This window comes from Bufo gargarizans, chromosome 3 (genome assembly GCF_014858855.1).
Source record: "Bufo gargarizans isolate SCDJY-AF-19 chromosome 3, ASM1485885v1, whole genome shotgun sequence".
NCBI lineage: Eukaryota > Metazoa > Chordata > Amphibia > Anura > Bufonidae > Bufo > Bufo gargarizans.
The window spans coordinates 161343749-161362185 of NC_058082.1; the positions used below are offsets into that span (position 1 = coordinate 161343749).

Below are 18437 nucleotides of genomic sequence, written 5' to 3' on the forward strand. Positions count from 1 at the left end.
CATCGTGACAGTTTCTCCTGAAGAGTGCTGAGTTTACTGTGTAGGCATTTTTAGCCAGGGTATGCAGCCCCCTCTCCTATATAAGAGGACATCAGTATAAATAAATGGCACTTGGCACTTGATTACATATTTTGCATTAGGGCCCAGGAGGTTCAGTTACTGAAACCATACTGACCCTCCATCGTTTGCTTCCCAGTCACTGGCCGTGGTGGTCACTTGTCCAAGCTGAGAAGGACTTGGAAGTACAGAGACCAGCTAGGACATTGGAAGCAGCGGAAAAAGAACAATATCACTACTTTTATTATTTTATGACATTATACTTAGTTTTCAAAAATAAATTATTCATGGCTGGACAACCTCTGCTTAATACAGATCCCAGATGAGACTTGAAAATTAATAGACTTTCAGACCCTCAAAATTAATACAGTCACCCAGACAAACCTCAAAATTAATAAAGACACCTAGGCCCCCAAATTAATACAGTGCTCTAGACAAACCCCAAAAAATTAATAGACTCCCAGACTAGACTCAAAAATGAATACACTCCCAGACAAAGCCCAAAATAAATATGGACCTCCAAACCCAAAGTTATACAAACCTCCAGACAGACCTCCAAATGAATACAAACTCTTGGGCCCCACAAATAACAGACCCCCCAGACTTCAAACTTAATAGACTTCAAGACCAGACTCCAATTCATACAGACCTCCAGACAGAGCCCAAAATTGATGCAGAACCCAAAATTAACAGACTCTCAGCCCCTAAAACTAATAGACTTTCAGACCGGACAGACCTCCAGACAGACTCCAAAATTAATAAAGACCTCCAGATCAAATGCTAAAATTAATGCAGACCGCAGATCATTCCACACATTCATACAGAGCACACGTTAGACCCCAAATCAAATTCATTCAGGCCCCAATAAACCCTCAGATCAGATTCCAAATTCATACAGACCCCAGATCACACCCCAAATCAGCCCCCAATTTCATACAGGCACCAGATTGCACCCCAGTGAGGGTCCAAAAAGGTGTTACCAGTTGGAGGTGTGTCCCTGAGCAGTCTGACATTATCCAATCAGTGCTGCCAGTGTCAGACTGGTGACACCCATTTGGATCCTCATTGCAACCTCCTAGTAATTCATTCTTAACTTCTAGCAGGAATAATAAAGAAATGGCACTACAAAGAGTAATAAGAATAGCTGCTCCAGAATCTTTATTACAATGGGAATGCATGTAGTTACTAAAGCAGACATGCCAGGAGAGGTTACTTTAAAGTGTGTTTATGATTTGGGCAACACAAGCAAATATAATATGGGATTTTATTCCTTTCCTAATATTCTGTGCTTTCCCCAAAGGCATGATTTCTAGCAGAATTGATCCAAAACTAGAGAATGGGGGGGATTTGATTTTGCCGTAATTTCCATAATGTAGTTTCAATCCACTCCTGCTTGTAGTAGTCTCTAGGTGACTGCATATGTGTTATCCTCTGTACAACCAAAGAGGAATGGAACCTGTCACCTGCTTTTACCATTTTAAGCTTGCACCATCGCTATGTTGACTAAAGTACCTTATTTCCAGCAGTTTTCTTTTTACTTTATTTCGTTTTGTAGTTTTGATATAAAAGCACTAATTAGGGTCCAAGGTGCCCACAGGGGCGTTTTTTTCACTCTCCGGTGCCCAGTGACACCCCCCTGCAGTGCCCAACAATGCCTCCTGATAATCAAATAACCTCCCACAGCCTGGCAAATGGTTCCACCCCCTCCCCACGTCATAGTCTAACTTATAGAAATGCCCCGTCCTTCTTCTTGTTTGCGGCCAGAAAACTTGCGCAGGCGCAGTACCGCCTGCGGCCTGCGCGATCATCAAGCTCCTGAGGGCAACAGCCTCAAAAGTCTCACTGGGCATGCGCCGAGCCCAGTGATGTGACCTGAGCGCTGTTGCCCTCAGGACGTTGATGATCGCACAGGCCGCAGGCGGTACTGCGCCTGCGCAAGTTTTCTGGCCGCAGACAGGAAGAAGGACGGGGCATTTCTATAAGGTAGACTATGACGTGGGGAGGGGGCGGAACCATTTGCCAGGCTGTGGGAGGTTATTTGATGATCAGGAGGCGTTCTTGGGCACTGCAGGGGGGCGTCACTGGGCACCGGAGAGGGAAAAAAAAAAAACCTCTGGGCACCTTGGACCCTAATTAGCATAACATAAAAAGCGCTTTTATATCAAAACTACAAAACGAAATAAAGTAAAAAGAAGACTGCTGGAAATAAGGTACTTTAGTGAACATAGCGATGGTGCCAGCTTAAAATGGTAAAAGGAGGTGACAGACTCCCTTTAATCACTTTCAAGATAGAAGATATCCATCCCAAACATATCTGAATAATAAGTGGACATATAATATATCAATATACTGTTGCTTTGGTAAATGTGTAGGATGCTTTATACTAGTTGCCAGGAAAGAAAACAAGAGGGAATCAATGTCTCCCACTCACTTGGTGACTAATTGGCAACTGTCCCTGAGAGTGATGTTAGTTAGACAAAGAGATTTTTTTAGTATCTGATCCATTTTGTGATAGATGCAAAAGAAGTTGAAGTAGTTTGCAAACAATCTGGACTTAGTTAACATGATGAATACTAATGTTTAGCAACAGTCATATCTACTAAATTATCTGTGCAACTAAAGGTGGATTTCCACAGCACAATTGTTGGGCCAATTATTGGGAATGAATATTAGTCCGAACTCCGGTTCCCGATAATCTGCCCATGTAAAGGTGCCGCAGATCACCAGATGAATGCTGAGTGCTTGTTCATTGGGAGAAATGATCTTTCATGTGGGCACCTCAATTATCATTTCTGGGCAGCAGATCGTGTTGTGTGCCCAGAAACAATGAAACTGTATGAGGACAAGTCATTGCAGTAGCCATCACTCATCCCCATACAGTGGAGGCGATCGCTGCATGTAAGTGCTGCTCTTACCTCCACTGACAAGCCGGCAGTTATATGATAATTGCCTGCTCTGTCGGGCAGTCTAAATCCACCATAAGACCAAACCTAGTGAGTGGTGGTAGGTGGCTGGCATGTATGCTATCTTGTGACTTACAAGTAAAAAACATGAAAAAATTGACTGATTCAATCCAATTTACTGGAGTTTGTATAATGGTTAGTTTAAGGTAAGTCTGTCACCAGGTTCCAGCATCCTCATATTCCCTGGCCCTGCCAATCAAGGAGAGGGAGGGTCTGGCATAGGAAGCGGAAGGAGCAAGGGTGCACAGAGTGGCTTCGGGTCACGCTTGGTGCACTTAACAGCTTGTTTGCATGTTGATTAAAAGTACTTTTCTCCATAATGAAGCAACGGATCGACGCGTGAAATGTATCATTACATTTAGCTGAGCTGACCCTTTTTAGTCTGAGCCGACTATACACTAAGACCTCTTTCACACGGGCATTGCGTGTGAGGGCCGGATAGGATGCGGGTGTGTCACGGGAAAATGCGCGATTTTTCTGCGCGAGTGCAAAGCGTTTTAATGCATTTTGCACTCATGTGAGAAAAATCGTCGTGTTTGGTACCCAGACCCGAACTCGGACTTCTTCACAGAAGTTCGGGTTTGGGTTAGGTGTTGTGTATATTTTATTATTTTCCCTTATAACATGGTTATAATGGAAAATAATAGCATTCTAATACAGAATGCTAAGTAAATTAGGGATGGAGGGATTAAAATTTTTTTTTAACTCACCTCATCCACTTGTTCGCGCAGCCCAGCTTCTCTTCTTTCTTCTTCTTTGATGACCTGGGAGGAAAAGGACCTTTGGTGATGTCACTGCGCACATCACATGGTCCATCACCAAGAAGAAGAAAGAAGAGAAGCCACGCAGCACGAACAAGTCGATGAGGTGAGTTAAATTTTTTATTTTTATTTTTTAACCCCTCCATCCCTAATTTACTTAGCATTCTGTATTAAGAATGCTATTATTTTCCCTTATAACCATGTTATAAGGGAAAATAATAAAGATCGGGTCCCCATCCCGATCGTCTCCTAGAAACCATGCATGAAAATCGCACCGCATGCGTACTTGTTTGCGGATGCTTGCGATTTTTACGCCTTGCAGATGCTTGCGATTTTCACGCAGCCCCATTCACTTCTATGGAATATAGAGCTTGCTGCGATTTTCATGCAACGCACAAGTGATGCGTGAAAAACACAGCTTCATAGAAATGAATAGGTCCGGATTCAGAACGGGTGCAATGCGTTCACCTGACGCATTGCACCCGCACGGAAAACTTGCCCGTGTGTAAGAGGCCTAATGTGTATGGAGGCTTCAGACAACTGCATTTCCAAAAAGTCCCAGGATTGATTCTAATAAAAGGAAAAAACAGGCGTGAGGAAATCAAGCCCTGTCAATAGAATATAGGAACCAATTACTTCTTCTGTGTGGGGAGATAAAGGGGTAAAGCACTAATGACCATCACAACCACCCTCCAAATCTTCATTGACAGAACACAGGTCTAGAAAACGGCCTCTGTATTCTCTTAATGAGTGTGCAGTTAAGGAAGGGTTTAGCCAGAGCACTTTGAGGTGGCACTTTGCACTCAAAATCAAGGGTCCACACCTGGAAGTTTTGAATTCACCATGGAGTCTTCACTGTAATATATTCATCCCACTTCTGCAGTATACTTACATATGGCCTTCCCTCCCCAAAATCTAGCAAAAGAGGCAAAAATCTGAATATTTGTCTTTATGGCAAATGATATATATTACCACAGCTATGACCTGGAGACGTTTTGCAGTGAATTTTCGGTGGAACATGAGGAATACTGTATATTTTGTGTAAGGTGTCTCATGAAGAATGTCATTAGTGGGAGTGTTGCAGGAAGCAAAATCTTAAAGTTTTTAGATTTTCAACATTCCAGATTAGAAATTTGCATGGAAGTAAGTTAATTAATGACCAGCTATTAAAGTGAAGTCATTGAGCCGTATGTTACGAGCTGGGAGTGACGGGACAGGGAGCTTGGCTTCATTCAGGCATTCATGGCCACATTATTTTATTATTGAATAAAGGCTTCAGTGGCTCATAACATGAATGTCCCTTTGTATTACAGAAAGTGATCAAAAGTCAAATTAGCAGCCATACCTGAATAGACATGCACACACAAATATAGTCTAGTCCAAATATATATATACAGTCCTGATCAAAAGTTTAAGACCACTTGAAAAATGGCAAAAAATCATATTTTACATTGTTGGATCTTAACAAGGTTCCAAGTAGAGCTTCAACATGCAATCAGAAGAAATGGGAGTGAGACAAAACATGTTTTGAGCATTGAATTAATTGAAAATAACGATTAAACTGAAACAGGCTGTTTTTCAGCTGATCCAAATTTTAGGACCACAGCCAAATCTGTGCAAAGATGTGGATTCATTGTCATCTTCTGTCAGGTAGTCACACGTTGTGATGGCAAAGGCAAAAAAACTCTCCCTTTTTGAACGTGGTGGGTTGTTGAATTGCATAAGCAGGGTCTCTCACATCGTGCCATTGCTGCTGAGGTGGGACGGAGTAAGACAGTCATTTGGAATTTCTTAAATGATCCTGAGGGTTATGGAACAAAAAAGTCAAGTTGAAGACCCAAATTTTTTTTATCAGCACTGAGCCGGAGGATCCAATTGGCTGTCCGTCAAGACACTGGACGATCCTCGACCCAAATTAAGGCCCTTAGTGATGCTGACTGCAGCCCCATAACCATCAGACGGCATCTGAGACTTAAGGGCTTCAAAAACAAAAAACATCTTCAAAGACCTCGTCTCCTTGAACGCCACAGAACTGCTCGTTTGGACTTTGCAAGAGAGCACCAAACATGGGACATTCAAAGGTGGAAGAAAGTTTTATTCTCTGATGAGAAAAAATTTAACCTTGATGATCCTGATGGTTTTCAGCATTACTGGCATGACAAGCAGATCCCACCTGAGATGTTTCCTACGCGCCACAGTGGAGGGGGCGCCATAATGGTCTGGGGTCAAACGGTCGCTGGCTATGTCCAGATGTTGCAGAGAGCATTCCTCATGACTGAGGGCCCTCATCTGTGTGGCTGTCTTCACCACTTGGAGAAATGTTCCCACTCACCTCATGCATCAAGCATGCCAAAACTAATTTTGGAAGTGATAAACAATAACGGCGGAGCTACTCATTACTGAGTTCATGTTTGGAAGTTGGATTTCTGTTATGGGGGGGGGGGGGGGTTAGTTTTTTTTTTTTGGAGGTGTGGTCCTAAACTTTTGATCAGCTGAAAAACAGCTTGTTTCAGTTTATTTGTTGTTTTCATTAAATTGAATGCTCAAAAAATGTTTTGTCTCACTCCATTTCTTCTTGTTGCATGTTAAAGCTCTACTTGGAACCTTGTTAAGATCCAGCCATGCTAAATATGATTTTTTGCCATTTTTCAAGTGGTCTTAAACTTTTGATCAGGACTGTATGAGGCACATCTTTGTAGGCCATATTAGGATGCACTTTGCACTGAATTATTTATGGCATAGATTCAATCAGGTCTTCGAAACATTTGTGAGAGATTCTGCTCTATACTCACAAAAATGATTTTGCTGTGGCTACACTTTCCAGCTGGGAATCTCCCTTTTCTCTTAATATGCCAAAGGTGCTATATTCTATTGGGAACTGGTGACCATCTAAAGACAGCATTGGTCTGGCCCACCAGAGGATCCTCCAGTGGGCCCAGGCTCTGGTACCACAGTTGGCCTCAAAGGTCCAGGAGAAAATTAAAAACATTTGGAGATGCCTTTGGAGTCAATCGTTTGCCACTAGGGTCTATTTCTTTTAATCAAAACCTTTTAGACTTTAATGATGTTATGTGAATAATTTGAATAATTTCCTCTAGTGGGCCCAGTCTAAAGATGCCCATACACCTTCAATAGCTGCTGGCCATTAGCTGTCTCTCTGCACTTTTTAATATACAAAACCTGTCATCAACAGTCATTCACATTATATTTCTTCACAACTCTAGTGATGAGTCTGAACTACGACTGAACCTTAGGACCACATTGGCTTCCTCTCATGATGCCACTTGATGAGTAGATATTTGCATTAATCGTGAGGTTTACCTAATAAAGAGCTCTGCTCTGTGCGTCTAATGTATCCTAATAAGATACCAGTAGGAAACACTAAAATATGCCCACTGATGGTATACGGGGCATACAAGATACATTTTATGTATCTACAGATCTAGTAGAGCTGACGTGACAAAATCTCTGTGCCAATGCATCGTCTCAGAGAAACACAAGATTGTCCCTCGGTACTGACTACAGAGCAAGCATACCAGAGATAACTGGCTGTGCCCGTGGGTGACTGGTGGAGGATGGGCACCAGACAAATTGCTTGGGCACAGCATTTTGTTACAGAATTCCTAAAGGAAACCATTTATCAGTCTGTAGTTTTAATTGTACATGGCTGGCAAATAAAAAACTGATGACAGTAAAACAAATAGACTGAGGGTTTACTAGGCAAAATATGAATAAAAACCTTAAAGTATAACTGCCATTTATTTATTTTTTCATCTAATGTGTAGGGACAGTGATAGGGAACATTTTTATATTACACTTTATTTAGATGACTTTTACATTTATATGAGAAACATTGCCCTGAAATGTGAAAACGGCTGGGGTTAATTCTTTTTACCTCCCTGCTGGCTCTTATATATTTCTAGAAACGGCTATCTGTACTGTGCATATGAAATTTGCCTTGCCCTCCTGCTATATTGACACTGATCACCGTGGCCAGCTCTGTTCTGTATCCCCGATGCGCTGAGTAACTGACCAGCATGTTCCCTACACATTAGAAAAAATAAATAAATGGCAGCTACACTTTAAATCAGTTTATGAGAAGAAGGAAGACAGCAAGAGATTAGGATATAGAGATGAGACGATGACAGGTATATTCTTTACTACAGAGAAAGCTAGTCCCATACTAAATCCCCAAAACTGCTGCAACATAAACCTTCTTTTTAATAGAAATTCCTAAAACCATTTATATAGGACTCTACGGTAATATTTACAGATGAGCAAAGTTTTGGAAAATTCAATTTGGCTGCTTCGCCGAATTCAAAAAAAAATTCGCTTTGTGACGAATTACTTAATTACAGAGTGCATTTTTTTGTAAGTAGCTGGTAGCTTAGTGGCCAATGCGATAGCGCCGCTGCCCATCATTGTACCCCTCAGATGCCACGCTCATACATGATTGGTGATTGAAAAGGACAGACACCAGCGGCTCAGCCTCTCACCTTGAATGGATATCTGTATAGGACTCTATATAGGTCATGCCCCATAGGAAACGCATGTGGTACCGCCGTCAATGAATTCCAACCCAGCGCACACATCTTATAGGATATAGGGGGTGATTTATCCCATAATTATCTCATATAGTTCCCTCGATTTATAACAATCGTATATCCTCGTTCCTCAAGAAGATGGACTATTCTAAGTAACTCGAAGATATCGAGGAAATATCGAAGGATTATTGAAGGAGTAAAGCGAGGAATTATATCAAAGGAGTGAATCAAGGAATTGTATGTACTAAGGGAGCAATCTGGTAGGAAGGGGAGATCGGAATGTCGATTGGTGATTGGTGAAATAAACAAAAGAAAATTAAAATCATACTTACCGCCTCCATTTGCTTGCAACGGGCCAGAAGATCTGGCACGAAATCTCCCGCGGCCCGAGTAAGCGTCAAAAATCATAGTCATCACTTTATCACTTCAGAGTATTTCATCATATTTACAACTGAATATTTGTACCTAAGAGTTTTATTAAATACATGTTTATTAAATTTCCACTAGAAGTTGGAAAATGGAATTTGCATGTGGAAGTATTACCTAAATATACTTCTCTTAACTGGTCTTTTTTTTCCCCTTTATTTCAGCGCTGCAAGGACAGAGTGAATGCATTGGCTATCTCTGTGATGAACATGTGGCCAGGTGTGAGGTTGCGGGTTACTGAAGGATGGGATGAGGATGGCCACCATTCCCATGATTCCCTGCATTATGAAGGACGTGCGCTTGACATCACAACCTCAGACAGAGACAAAAGCAAATATGGCATGTTGGCCCGCCTTGCAGTTGAAGCTGGCTTTGACTGGGTGTATTATGAGTCAAAAGCACACATTCATGTGTCTGTGAAAGCAGGTATTATTTCAAAAGATATCAGACCTGGGAACTACCACTACTGCATATATGAGATTACATTTCAATATAAAATGGATCAATATAAAATATAATAGATAAGTTCAGTTGAGTAGCCCCCTTCGTTCTGCAGATTAGTGGATGTCCCCAGTGGTCGGACCTTCACATTAAAGAAAACTACTTTAGGGTATGGCTATATGGACAGGTTTTTGCATACAGTTTTGGAAGCCAAAATCAGGAGCGGACCAGGAGAGAAAGTAGAAAGTACAGATACGACTTCACTTTTTTTAAATTCACTCCTGGTTTTGGCTTCCAAAACTGCATCAGGAAACCTGACTGTGTGGTCGTACCCTTAAAGTTCCGGTTTGTCTGGAGTTGTGCCAAATCTCCATCCAGTGATACAGAGAAGCTGATATATGGGTTACTGTTTGGCAGAGAGCTAATACTTGGTCAACAATGAATTATAATCCCTGTGAATAAAGACTATGCAGAGTCAAGGACTTAGTTTACACAGTTTTGTTAGTCCATGGTACTTCTCTAAAGGGAATAGGTCTCCGAAAATGTTATCTTCCAGTAAAAACCAGGTGGCGAGACATATCCTTTTTTTTATCTGTTTTTATTTTCTGATTGCAGATTTTTTTATTGTATTTCCTCAACATAATTATGGGGGCTGCCATCTTGCCTGAGCTGTTCTTAACAGTATTTAGAGTATTTACAGCAGCCACCATGGGCCATAGACACAATAGTGTAGAGGGACCTCATTGACTTCTATGGGAGAGTTTTCTAGGCATGCTCTGTGCAGAGGTCAGGAGGAAGTAGATGAGCTTTGACAATCATCTATTGTGAATCGTGGATCTTGTGCTATCTATACACAGGTGATGTCTGTCATTCTAATCCTGTCTGTAATGATAAAGAGATAACTGCGGTCAAGTAATCTGTACAGAACAAGAATTGACCCATTGTTAGGCTTAGTCGCCAGTGCAAAAACTGCAGGAATTTTTTTTATATTGATATTGACATGGAAAATTAAAAATAACATCACCAAAAATGATTTAACCCTTTTGACAGGGAGTTCCAGATTTCTTAGTGATCGAGGAGACACAGAAGCTGGCAGGGGCCCAGCTGTTACCAACCTGTTCTATCCACCAGCATCGCTGAAAATGCAAATGCTGACAGATTAACCCCTTAGATTTCATGGTCAATGCTGACATTGGTATCTAAGGGGTTTACAGAAGGAGGGAGTTTCCTTTCTCACCCTATCAGCTTCCAGTGATGTGATCGTGGTGTGCCGATAGCTGCTATAGCAGCCCAAGGCCTTCCAAGGCCTTGGGGCTTGCCAGCTATGGAGGCCTATTGGGCCCAGACCTCAGGCTAGGTCTCATAGGCAAACTGTCAGTGTAACACTGACAGGTACAATGCAATACAATACAGCATGTATTGTACTGCATTGTAAAAGGGGGTTATACCCTCAAAAACTCCCCTATTGAGACTAAAATAAATAGTAAAAAAGGTGTTTTGTAAAAATCTAAATTTCAAATAAAAAAGTTCCCTTTCCCCTCATCAAGCCATTTACTAATGGAAAAAAAAATATATATATAAAAAAAATAGACATATTATGGGTAGCAACTGGCTCACTTTCTGATGACACATTCCCTTTAAGCCTGTTTACAAATAAAACAGGTCACTGATTTAGGAACCACACCAGATAGTAATCCAGTTATCAGTTTTTTTTGGCCCAAGTATTACTATGGAGATTAGGAGATTTGGGTTTACGGCAGTTAAACTACAAAAAGTGGCACCTGAGCTCTTTATAAATGTTCAATAAGTGGGGGAACAGTGGCCTTTATTAAGCAGATTTGTACCTGACTGACCTGTTACTTGTGCGCTTGGCAGCTGAAGGCATCTGTGTTGGTCCCATTTTAATATGTGGCCACATTGCTGAGCAAAATGATGTTTTAATATATGCAAATGAGCCTCTAGGAGCAACAGGGGCGTTGTCGTTACTCCTAGAGGCTCTGCTCTATCTACAACTGCCGCTCTTTCTCCACTTTGATTGACAGGGCCAGGTGTGATGATGTTTTCACTGCTTGGTCCTTTCAATAAGAGTGCAGAGGATGCTGTAGTTGCAGAGAGAGCAGAGCCTCTCGGTGTAACGGCAACACTCCCATTGCTCCAAGAGGCTCATTTGCATATATTAAAACCTCATTTTTCTCAGCAATGCTGGCGCATATGAACATGGGACCAACACAGATGTCTTCAGCTGCCAAGTGCACATGTAACAGGTCAGCCGGTTTTATAGGCACAAATCTGCTGACAGATGCCCTTTAAAGTAAAAACATGTCACAGTAGGTATACAGTTATTACTTGTTTCCAGTCTAGTGGAGAGTGGGAGGTTTTACCTTGAGGAGATGTAACACTGTATCTCTTCATTATACAGTAATGAGCCCACATTAATACTAGACAATGTGTACTGTACTGAGTGTAATGACACTATAACCCCCATCCTGCCTTCACACATCTTTAGCCATTGTGTTAGCACCAGCATTTCACACTTTACTCTCTTGTTGTCTTCTCAGTCCCTCTTCTTTTCACATTGTCTCTTCTCTTATTTTAGTTCTCACTATTGTGTTCTCTTAGGGCGGGTTCACACTAGCGTTAGGGATTCAGCTATGGCTTTCCGTTATATAAAATAACGGAAAATAACGGAATACCCAGACTGAATGCAAAACTGAAGCCTTTAATCTTTCCGTCCTAATAGAAGTCCATGGGAAAGCATAAGGGATCCGTCTGGATCCACAGGACTTTGTTTTCCGTCTTGCATAACGGGACCCACAGGGATCTGTTTTGATTCCCATAGACTTCTATTAGCACGGAGAGCAAACGGAATAAATATGGGCAGAAGAACGGATCTGTCCTTCTGTCTTATAGGTTCCGTTATTTTCCGTAACCGTGTTAAATCGGAATCCCTAACGCTAGTGTGAACCCACCCTTAATCACTTAATCTCTCGATATTTTTTTCTCTTTTTACACTTACCTGTTGAAATTACTAAAAAGTAAACAGTCACACATCACTTACCTAGTAGTGGATTTTATGGTAATATTGTGGTTTTTACACCTCTATATATTACCACTCATATTGTCCAGATACGATTATGTCTAAAAACTAGTGCAAACATGAACAGATCTAAGTTGACATTTTGCAAGGGAAGGTTTACTTTTCACATCTTTTTTCATTGTTTTGGATGAGAATGGTGGTGTACAATGCAAGGTATCATTCAAGGGATTCTGTCACCAGGATTATAGATATAGTGATATTTAGATGTGCCTATTAGTCTCCATGCAGTGTTTACAATGATCCCTCTGTTTATGCTCTTTGTTTGTTAGATTCTTATAAAAAGCGATCTTATTGATATGTAAATCACCTCTGTCAGGAGCCTAAGCGGTTGTCCCATGATATGTTGGAGCCCAGCCGCGTCCATCGATCCGGAGCCCAGCACCGCCTACTACTTAATTTATTCACTGCACTCTCCTGACGTCAGTTCATCTCAGCTCCGTAGTCTCGCGCAGGCGCAGTGGACACTGTAGTCTGCGCCCGTGCGGACTACTGGCACCGGCTTCAACGAGTCAACTGCGCATGCGCCGGCTCCCTCTTTGCGAGATTACGGCACTGAGAAGAACTGACGTCAGGGATAGTGAAGTAAATAAGTTAAGTTGTAGGCGGTGCTGGGCTCCGGATCGATGGGCGCGGCTGGGCTCCAACATATAAAATGTTGCGCGACAAATGTCGTCGTGTGGACCTAGCCTTATAGCGTTTTCCACGCGCATTAAAAAAACTGAAGACTAGCAATTAATGGTTTAGGATTCAGTCCAGATGCAGCATTTTCTTTACGCATCGCACACGGATGGAAAACTCGCTGGTAAGGATGCTGCCACACAGAGGCAGTTGTGACGCATTTAGTGCATTAGCAAGGATGCATTCACAAAGCAGTCAAACAAAGCATTGAGCCAGCAACAATGAATTAAATAATTTATATGATTTCTCCCATGCAGAACACTAGTATTTCATTAGGCTTCCAAACTGGCCGATAACTGCATTGTGAATGCATTTTTGTTTATGCAGTACCTGCATGTAGTCAACTGCATCAAGACTGCGCTGTGTGCCAGCACCCTTAGGTCTCATGCATACGACCGTTGTTATGGTCCGCATCCGAGCCACAATTTTTGCGGCTCGGGTACGGACCCATTCACTTCAATGGGGCCGCAAAAGATGCGGACAGCACTCCGTGTGCTGTCCGTATCCGTTGCTCTGTTCCATGGCCCCGCTAAAAAAAAATATAAAATGTCCTATTCTTGTCCGTTTTGCGGACAACAATAGGCATTTCTACAATGGGCCGCCTGTTCCGTTCCGCAAATTGCGGAAGGCACACGGGCGGCTTTAGTGTTTTGTATACCACAAAAAACTGAACCGTCGTGTGCATGAGGCCTAAGGGTGCTGCCACACGTTCAGTTTTTTTGTATGCAGTTTTTAAAGCCAAAATCGGGTGATGATCATAAAGCCAGAGAAAACATTGAGCACAGATATGACTTATCCTCTTTCACTCCTGGTTTTGCATGAAGAAATCTGAACATGTGGCAGCAGTCTAAGGCCATCTCACACGTTTGCGGTTTTTCAGCGCAGATTCCTGTGCATAAAAACCGCAGCATTTTACAGTACCAGCAAAGTGTATGAGATTACACTCATCTGATGTACACTTTGGAGATTTTTTCTGTGCAGAAGTTGATCTGCCACAAAGATTTCAAATAATGAAATGTCAATTATGTTTGTGGTTTTAGCTACGGATTTCACACTTTTCAATGGAAGGGTGAGATCTGCGTCAAAACCGCATCAAATCCGCAACAAAAACCACAATTGTGGATTTTGTTGTGGTCATGCTCCAGTAATGCACATAAATCCGCATAGAAATTCTTGCTGATCTTATGTGCGTTCACCCGCACCCGTTGATAGCCTAAGGGTGCTGCCACACGTTTAGGTTTTTTTATGCAGTTTTTGAAATCAAAACCACGAGTGGATTCAAAAAAAGAGTCCTTAATACTTTTTCTACTTTTAGGATCTCCTCCTGATTTTGGCTTCAAAAACTGCATAAAAAAAACCTGAACATGTGGCAGTTTCCTACAACTTGCACATGAAAGTACGTGACAATAATGGGCAAACAACCTAAATGAGAAGAGAAATTTGTAGAAGACAAGACATAGCAAGATGTAGAGAAGAGCCTCCTTATTGGGGTGGACAAGATTACCTTTAGTTTTGGCATTAGTTTTTTACTATTTTGTTTGTTCACCACTTTTTTTTTACTTTGTGTCTCTTAAATGTATACCTTTTAAATGTGTTCTGATATAAACCTGTATTATATTCACTTTCAGACAATTCCTTAGCAGTCCGTTCTGGGGGCTGTTTTCCTGGCACTGCCATGGTTGACCTAGCTGGTGGTGAAAGAAAACCTCTTTCCAAGCTTCAGCTTGGTGATAGGATCCTCACTACTGATGAGACTGGACAAGTGACAACCACAGAAGTCTTGTTATTTTTGCACAGAGACCTGGATAAACTGGCCACCTTTGTTGTTATTGAAGCTGAAGGACATCCTTATAGGCTACAGCTGACACCAAACCATCTACTTTTTGTAAGCAAAACCCCACTGGCAGCTTTCCTGCCTGTTTATGCCCATCATGTGCAAGTGGGAGACTTTGTTCAAATTTACATCAATGGCACTCAGATTCTACCGTCTAAAGTGGTAAGTGTGTCTATACAAGAAGAAACTGGGGTTTTTGCTCCACTGACAGTCCATGGTACACTACTGGTAGATGGCATTCTAGCATCCTGCTATGCAACTATTGAATGGCATGACCTAGCACACATATCATTTGCTCCTTTGAGATTCCTTTACAACATGTTCTCCATATTGCCACAATTTGTAGACAGTGATGGAATTCATTGGTACTGCCACTTCCTCTATGTGCTGGCCAAGAAAGTTCTCAGATGGGAAATGCCATGAAGTGCCATATGTTAGGTCAGTAATTTGGAAATGCTGCTGAAATAGGGTCTTGTAGACCTACAGTGACTTCTATCCGGTGCTTCCTGTATGCTGCAGAAGCTCAACAATCACAGCACATACCCCATGGCTCCAAAGGACCTCAAATTCCAAAGTGCCTATACCATGAAAGCTGGTGAATAATGATCATGTTGTTCAGATGGACCAGCAGCATGTCAAAGGCTCCATGAAAATAGCTTAAGAAGCTGACAATTCTTTGTGGATAACTGGTAACGGTCATGTGAGAAGAATGAGAAAACTCAGAGGATGGTCAAAAAGTAGATGTTTGATCAGTAGTGGAGGAGACCAGGTCTCATTTTGCAATTACACTTAAAGCTAATCCATCCAGACATGTACAACTTGTTGCAGATCACATGGATATTCCATGGTAGAATCCATGTAACTAGTGTTGATTAGTATACAGATTTCATATGAGTCTCAAACTTTATCTAGCCAAGTTTTAGGTTTTTGCAGCATCAGCTTAACAGTAAGTACCATGTAACTGGCCATAGATGGGCACTACTAAAGAGATAACCATCTACGTAGAATGTCTTCCATTTTTGACTGGATTGGCATAATTTCATGTAGTTAGCATTTATTCCATCAGATATACATGCATACATCTCCAAGTGTGCTCAGCTACAAACCGAAATCTGTTGAGCCAGAAACATAGGAGACAACAAAGGCCATTGTGCACTGATTATTTATTACATTGATTTCAGTTAAAGCTATGATCTTCCAGTATTTGTCCTGAGTAATGGAAGGTTCTCATAGAACTTGTTTGAATGCAGGAATCCGGCTACACTGGGTGCTACAGGGCAATAAAACACTATGCTTTTTACTGAAAGGGTTCTCTGGGAATGATTGGCCACCAGCAACCCGTCCTAAAACGTGAGCAGGACTGGTTGCCTCCACTTGCAGAGCTTCCTAGGGGGTGAGGGGACAGAGCCTCACTAAACACTACAATGCTCCACAACAGCATGTAATGATGTGATCCTGCCTATGATATGCCATCATGGCTGAGCAGCCTGACAGGAACACTCACTAATATGTGTTATAAGAAAGTGCTAGAGTGTAGTTTGTAGTGAGGCCCCATCCCCTAACTCCTCTAGGCAGCTCTGCAAGTGAAAGGAACCAGTCATGCTCACATTCTCGGACAGGTTGCTGGTGGTCATTTTAAATCATTCCCGGAAAACATTTTTAAGAGCAGTCTACAGAATAACAATATTATTTATGTTTGTACTCAGTGGCAGAGGTGAATATATGATTTAATCAAAATTGTTATAAGGGAACTACACCCATGAACATACATTTTTAACTTTGGCGTTTGTGGCATCCTCTTTCACTGGTACACATTCCTAAATTAAAGGGGTTTTCCAGGAGTAGAAAATTGATGACCTGTCCTTAGGATAGGACATCAATAACTGATCGGTGTGTTCCAATATCTGGCACCGCCGCCACCTCTAATCTCCAGTTTGAAATGAATCTTCGAGTATGTGCTGCAACCTCTCCACAACAAACCAAGCACGGTGCCATACATTGTACAGTGACCATGCTTGGTACTGCAGCTCAGGCCCATTCACTTGAATGGGACTGAGCAGCACATGGCCCATGTGACCTATGAACGTTAAGTCATCGGCCTAGGAAAAGGCTGCAGCACTAACCTGAGTGGATTCTTCAAATAGCTGATTTGTGCCAGGAGTTGGACCACCACCAATCAGATTGGTATTGATGACCTAACTGAGCCAATATTCACCAATATTCACCAATATTCTACTCCAGGAAAGCCCCTTTTAATAAGTGGTAGAGGATTATTTAAAAAAAATGCATATTTTGCAAAATATATTTTTTTATTTCACTTTCCATCATATCTTTAAAAATCTTTCATATATGAGTAGCTGTTGGATACTGTTGTACCTCTCTATATATTAATAATGTACGTTATATAACCTGCCAATAGGAATTGTGTAACGGAAATGGCAACTTCTCTGAGCATATTTATGGCTCATAAAACTAGTTGTCAGTTTGTTTCAGCCCTATTACCATTGACTGTCAAAGTTAGGCAATGTTCACATCATGTCTGGGCACTACATTCAACGTGCATAAGAACACCACCCAATATATGCAACTATATTCTTATATAGCTGCATATATTTATCATTGAGTCATTTTAAAATTGTGTATGTGTGGTGTATCTCTTTTTTGTAGAAGCCATTTGCATTGAAAAGAATACCGTAATTGAAAAGGTCAATCAAGTATGCTGACATATACCAACCAAATGAATGCCAAGAGGACAGTCTTTTGGCATCATATATTTTTGACTAATGATGGTCTATGGCAGGGATGGCCAACCTGCGGCCTTAAAGCTGTTGTAAAACTACAATTCCCACCATGCCCTGCTGTAGGCAGTCTTTGAGAGCCGCAGGTTGGCCATCCCTGATCTATGGGCATGTCAAAAGTGCTCTATGGTATACACTGGACCAAGACATGCATCACAAACATGATGTGAACAGAGCCTGGAATTCTTTTGGAATACTTTTTTAAGACTAGAATTGTTCTAAATGGACATGGCTATGGATTTGAATAGATGTGAGCATTTCATGTCTAACTGGCATTACCTATGAAGTTGACCATGAAATATTAGATTTAAAGAGGTAGTATAGTTTCAACAAATTTTGAAAAACTGAGAGGAATTAATGCAGAAAAAAAAAAATATATATATATTACATTATAATATATGAAGTTATTTCAACCTACCATTTTCATACTATCCCTGCATCAGCACTCTGCTTGGCCCCCTGAGACAGCTCTACATTACACTTGCTATTACCTATGCCATCACATTGGCATACACACATGGATCCAGGCCATCCAGTGATGCTAGAGCAGTATCAGAACACAGAAGTGAATATATTAAAAATGTTATTATTTAAATCGTTTAAAGAGGACCTTTCACTACTCTACAAACTAAAAACTAACTATACCTGTGGGCAGAGCGGCGCCCAGGGGTCCCCCTGCACTTACTAGTAAGTCTGGGCGCCGCTCCGTTCGCCCGGTATAGGCTCCGGTGTCTGCGCTCCCTCTGACTGATTTCTTGTAGGAGGCGTGTCCCTTGCTGCACTGCTGGCCAATCGCAGCGCACAGCTCATAGCCTGGCTATGAGCTGTGCGCTGCGAT

At 41.6% G+C, this 18437-nt stretch overlaps 1 protein-coding gene across 1 annotated transcript in view; it reads left to right on the top strand.

Moving 5' to 3' along the window:
* Positions 1-18210, top strand: part of DHH (desert hedgehog signaling molecule) — a 60942-nt gene extending 42732 nt beyond the window's left edge. The window contains exons 2-3 of the mRNA XM_044286028.1: positions 8916-9177; positions 14596-18210. Of these exons, the coding sequence (XP_044141963.1) occupies positions 8916-9177; positions 14596-15224 (891 nt within the window). The 3' untranslated portion in view covers positions 15225-18210. The remainder of the gene's footprint in view (positions 1-8915; positions 9178-14595) is intronic.
* The last annotated feature ends 227 nt before the right edge of the window (positions 18211-18437 follow it).